The sequence below is a fragment of the Urocampus carinirostris genome, chromosome 10 (assembly GCF_059441175.1).
Source record: "Urocampus carinirostris isolate Australia breed hairy pipefish chromosome 10, RoL_Ucar_1.0, whole genome shotgun sequence".
NCBI lineage: Eukaryota > Metazoa > Chordata > Actinopteri > Syngnathiformes > Syngnathidae > Urocampus > Urocampus carinirostris.
In genome coordinates this window covers 2,699,147-2,705,146 of record NC_142358.1, presented here as the reverse complement: position 1 = coordinate 2,705,146, position 6,000 = coordinate 2,699,147, and the positions used below count along the sequence as shown (strand labels likewise).

Genomic DNA, 6,000 nt, shown 5'->3' with positions numbered 1-6,000 from the left:
GAAGAAGCTAAACGTGACGGTCAATCTCTATCGGAGTGGAGCTCCATGCAAGATATCACCTCGTTGGGTCTCAATGATTCTAAGAAAAGAGAGGAATCAGGCCAGAACTTCCAACAGGAGTTGGTCAATAACCTGAAAAGAACTGGGACCACCGTTTGCAAGGTTACTGTAGGTAATACACTAAGATGTCATGATCTGAAATCATGCATTGCACAAAAGGTACCCTTGCTTGAACCAGCACTTGTCAAGGCCCGTCTTAAGTTTGCATATGACCATTTGGATGATACAGAGGAATCATGGGAGAAAGTTCTGTGGACAGATGACACCAAAGTAGAACTGGTCATAATTTCACTAAGCGTGTTTGGAGGACGAAGCATGAAGAGTATAATCTGAAGAACACCATGCCTACTGTGAAACATGGGGTGGTAGCATCATGCTCTGCGGGTGTTTTTCTGCTCATGGGACAGGTGGAGTGCACTGCATTTAAGAGAGGATGAATGGGGCCGTGTATTGTGAGACTTTGGGGAACAACCTCCCTCACTCAATCAGAGCATTGGGTCGAGGCTGGTCTTCCAACACGACGACCCGAAGCACACAGCCAGGAAAACCAAGGAGTGGCTCCATAGGAAGCACATCAAGGTTCTAGCATGGCCTAGCCAGTCTCCAGACTTTAACTCAATCAAAAATCTTTGGAGGGAGCTCAAACTCCGTGTTTGTCAGCGACAGCCCAGAAACCTAAATGATCTAGAGAAGCTCTGTGTGGATGAATGGGCCAAGAATCCTCCTGCAGTGTGTGCAAACCTGGTGAAAAACTACAGGGAACGTTTGACCTCTTTTATAGCAAACAAAAGCTACTGTACCAAATATTAACACTCTTTTTCTTAGGCGTTCAAATACTTATTTACAGCTATATCATACAACTGTGTTAAAAAATCATGTATTCTGATTTCTGGATTTTTATTTTTATTTTATTTCCCTCACAGTGGACATGCACCTTCCATTAAAATGTCATACCCCTCCATGACTTTTAAGTGGTAGGAATAACAAAATAGCAGGGTGTTCAAATCTTATTTTCTTCACCGTACGAGTTTTATTTGGGACATACATCTTGCACTACAAGAGCCACTAGAGACCGCTAGAGACCGCTCACTGCTAATGTCTGCTCACCTCCAGCTCATTCCAGTTTGCACACTACTACAGACAGAACAGAACAAAAAAAGTATTGTATTTAAGGTTACGGATACTATTTTAAGTGCACAGTAAAGTCTTACAACACTATTTATATTTATAGTCTTTTGGTCTGAAACATGTAAACCTCATTTGTATTACTGGTTGCAATTCCCCTTATTCAGTGATGATAAACCTTACAAACACAACGCGCCCCTTGTTTACTCAAAGCAAGAAAGACTGTGTAGAAGAGGGGGTCCCAAACTCGAGGCCTGTGGCCCAATTGAAAGTTAAAGGGACAGTGTGTTTTATTTTCCCACTAGATCGCTGTATTCTGTTGTGTCCCTAAAAACAAGTGCTAAATGCACAACCAGGGAAGACAAAATACGGAGACTCAAAGTGACCAAGACGCACATGATTTCTTTTGAAAAGAAGAAGAATAGGAAAATGAAGAAGAAAAGTCAAAAGACAAAAAAAAAGAAGGAAATGAGAAAAATGAAAAAAAAAAAAAGGAATAAGACAAAAGTAAAACTCAAGAAAAAAGGGAAAGTAAGAAAACAACATAAAAATATATATATTTATTTTCCTCCATTTACTTTTTTCTATCTTTTCCTCTACCTTTTCTATTTATTCCCGTTTTCCCTTTTTGCCTATTTTTCTTATTTCTTACATTCTTTCTTACTTGGGAAAAATTTGCTTGAGATATGAGCAATTCTAGATACGAGCTTGATCGGGGAATGAATGAAGAGGTAACACTGTACTTCTGTCTTTTTTTCTTTTGTGTAAAAGTGAACCGTGGTTTCCTTTGAATACTCATGGTTGCAGTGTCCCAGAAAAACATAGTTCAGACTTCAGAGCTGTCGCAGAGTCCGGGCATCACCATTGGCTGCCCGCTAGTGGACGGCGCGGAAGTGTCCTTGGCATTCCGTCTATGCTGCACCAGAACCGCCAGCGCTACCAGCACCAAAATGACAAGCAGACCCCCAACGGCGGCACCAACCATGGTCACCATCTCGTCGCCGTTGCCGTGGTTGCGTTGGCCTGGTAACGCCCCGTCGGGGACAGGGACTTCCCTCAGCGGTTGGGTGTTCTTAGCGCGATTTAGCTTGATGTGGAGGATGTTGGTGCCGCGGTTGTTATCGACGCCGATTTCATTGGATGAACGGCGATGGCGGACAAGGGCGTTGTGCTCCAGGCTGCGCTTACCAATGCCCCGGTTGGCGTTTTCCCGAGAACGCACCGTGTAGATGCTGTGGATGAACCATTCTCGGCCGGCTGATACCTGAAATATAAACATCGTGGTGACTTTTAAAACCTGAAAGGAGTTCAATAAATGACTATCCCCGAAAGACCCAAATCTAGAAAAATGTAAAAGGACCCTTTTCCAACACTTTCAAGGCCAGTTTTTCAATATTTCCGTACCTTCAAAAGAAAAAAATCCAATGCCAAAAAAAAGAACATATTTTGTTGTTGTTGTTGACTTTGATCACTAAAATAAAGTCATTATCTTGCTGCTCGCACGTACTTTGTGCTATTTTGATCTACATTTTTGGGCTGCTGTAATCTGACATGAATTCTGGCAATCTTCAAAGGAAGAAATCCAGCTCCAATTAAAATAATCTTTTATTTGGGGGAGGGGTGGATTTGATGACTAAAATACAGTTACTATCTTGCTGCTAGCGCATACATTGTGTTTTTTTGTTTTGTTCCTATCTATGATCTCCCATCATTTTGTGTCAATGGGCAGCTATAAACTTACATGAGTTCTGCATATCTGCTTCATCAATTCAGGCACAGTTTGGCTACGTCACACTTGTTTACAAATGCAGGGAGGGCTCTATATGTTTTGGGTAACAATGGAGTTCAATACGGACGACAAAAAAAGAAAAAGTACTTTTAGTATAAAAGCAGAAAAATAAGCTAAATTTGGACTCATCTTAATGATGTTGATTACTCCAAAGCAGAGTGCGTTTAAGCTCTCAATCTTAGAGACTTCTGATCTTTTGCTTTTTTTGTTTTACTTGTTTTAATTTATAATTCTTATAAGTTTTTCAGAGGATCTGTGTCTAAAATGGTTGAAGTAGAACTGTAAATATTTTTTTCTTTGCATTTTATCATTTATTTATAGCAGTGACGAGTTAATATTTTCATTTTTTTATTCTATTGTTTTGCATTTTCAAGGATTTTGTGTTGTTACAATTGTTTTTGTAGATTTGTGAAAACTTGAATTACTAATTCTTAAATAATTCCAGGCATGATGTTTTATTATTAATGATAACATATAATAAAAACAATTGAAAATAGACAAATATAAGGAGCCAAAAGAGGTCGCTTTTCTTAATAAGCTGAGCCAAAAGAGCCGGTTTTCTAATTAGAGCTGTCCTCTTGAGTACGACCAGTCGGGGGCTGCGACGCTTCAAATGGCAACGGCATAATGACACCTCACCCAAAATGTAAGCATTTACCCTTACCTTGAAGCACAACATTAAAATTCAAGGATCTTAAAGGATTTCTAGCACCCTGTTTGTTGCCATCTGGCAGGGATTAGCAACAGGTTTCATGTCTTGTCACAAAAACGTATTCAAGAAAAAAGTAGGTGTCTGAATTTTGCTAACTGATAACATTCGGGCTTTCATAAAGTGTCTTCTTTGAGAGCACATGTTTCAGGTCCATTCAAAGCTACAATGACCTCCAGCGGCGATTACACAGTGTAGCTTTGAAGTCATTACCTTGTTATAGATATACATATATATACATTTATCCACTCTCTCGCCAAATTTAATTTTATTGGGAGATTTCAATATTCACATGGACAACCCCAACCTGCCACTCACCAGAGACTTCACATCCTGCCTGGAGAGCCTCGGGATACACAGCCTTATTGACCTCCCCACCCACATTAAAGGCCACACATTGGACTTGGTCTGCTGCTCTGGCCTCTCTACTTCCAAGCCCACTGCCGACGTTTTTCCTGAATCTGATCATGTCCTCCTCACTTTTAACACCGTACTCTGTTTCTCTACTGTCAAAACCTCCCGTCTCATTTCTTTTCGTAATACCAAAAATATCAACATTGACACCCTCTGCTCCATTATTGACCGTTCCCCACCCCCAGAAGCTCTCTCAAGCCCGGATGACCTCACCACTCACTACAATGCCTGCCTCACAAATATTCTAAATTCTCTTGCCCCCCTGAAAACCAGGACTGCCTCATTCTCCACATCTGCCCCCTGGTTTACACCCGCTCTTCGGTCAACAAAATCAAAGAACCGCCAACTCGAGCGACTCTATAAGAAAACCGGCCTCACCATCCATAAGGACATGTACATTACCCATACTGCTAAATACAAGGACCAAATTGCACAAACCAAATCCAGCTACTACTCCGGCCTCATCCTTTCCAACGAAAGGAAATTCAAGAACTCTCTTCTCTGTCATGAACAAAATCCTCCAGCCACCAAATTTTCTCCCCCTCCACCTGTACTCCACAGCAACCTGCAACTCCATAATGGAGTACTTCAATCACAAAATCCATAAGATTCATCACCAACTCCATAAAAACCTGTCTGCTCCCTCCCCATCTGAATTTCCTTCTCCTTGTCACTTCTTCTCCAGTTTTGCTCCACCCACGACTGCTGAATTATCCAACCTCATACTCAAATCCAAGCCCACCACTTGCCAGCTCGATCCCCTCCCTTCATCCCTTGTTAAATCCCGCCTCCCTTCCCTGCTTCCCCTCATATCTGCCATTATCCACTCCTCACTCTCTTCTGGTATTGTCCCATCACTTTTCAAAACCGCTGCTGTTACCCCTACGCTGAAAAAACATGGTGCTGACCCCAACAACTTTGACAACCTCCGCCCCATCTCCAACCTTCCATTTATTTCAAAAATCCTTGAAAAAACTGTTGCTGCTCAACTCCACTCGCACCTGTCCCTCCACTCTCTCTATGAGCCCTTTCAGTCTGGTTTCCGCCCCCGCCACAGCACAGAGACTGCCCTAATCTGTATTGTAAATGATCTCCTCATAGCATCTGACTCCGGTTTAGTCTCCATCCTCATCCTCCTAGACTTGAGCGCCGCCTTCGACACAATCTCTCACCCTATCCTCCTCAATAGACTCTCCTCCATTGGGCTCACCCATACTCCCCTCAGTTGGTTCCATTCCTACCTCACTGGCCGCACTCAGTTTGTCCAGCTGAAATCCTTCACCTCAAAGCCCTCCCTAGTCACCACAGGTGTTCCTCAGGGATCTGTCTTAGGTCCTCTTCTCTTCATCGTCTACCTCTTGCCTCTTGGTCATATCCTCCGCAAATTTAATATCCACTTTCACTGCTTTGCTGATGACACCCAACTCTACCTCTCCTGCAAACCAAACTCCATACTCCCACCTCCCTCCCTCACCTCTTGCCTTTCCGAACTCAAAACATGGTTCACAACAAACTTTCTTAAATTAAATGCCAATAAAACAGAATTCCTCCTTCTTGGCACCAAATCCACTTTATCCAAAGTCAACAATTTCTCTCTCAACATCGACAGCTCCTTAGTGTCCCCCTCCCCCCAGGTCAAGAGTCTGGGTGTCATCCTGGATAGCATGCTTACCTTCCACTCACATATCAACACCATCACCCGCACTGCTTATTTCCACCTCCGCAATATTACCAGACTCCGCCCTTCCCTCACCCCCCGCACCACTGCTATTCTCGTCCACAGTCTTGTCACATCCCGCCTTGACTACTGCAATGCTCTCCTCTTCGGCCTTCCTCAAAAGTCCCTCCATAAAATTCAGCTGGTTCAAAACGCCTCTGCTCGCATCATCACAAAAACATCTTC

The 6,000-nt window shown here is 42.8% G+C and overlaps 1 protein-coding gene across 1 annotated transcript in view; it reads right to left on the bottom strand.

The window, feature by feature from the left end:
- The window catches only part of LOC148357486 (FRAS1-related extracellular matrix protein 2-like), a 209,321-nt gene that overhangs the window by 763 nt on the left and 202,558 nt on the right, over positions 1 to 6,000 (bottom strand). Inside the window, exon 24 of the mRNA XM_088346043.1 lies at positions 1 to 2,449. This exon is cut by the window's left edge and continues 763 nt beyond it. Coding sequence (XP_088202169.1) covers positions 2,012 to 2,449 — 438 coding nt within the window. The 3' untranslated portion in view covers positions 1 to 2,011. The remainder of the gene's footprint in view (positions 2,450 to 6,000) is intronic.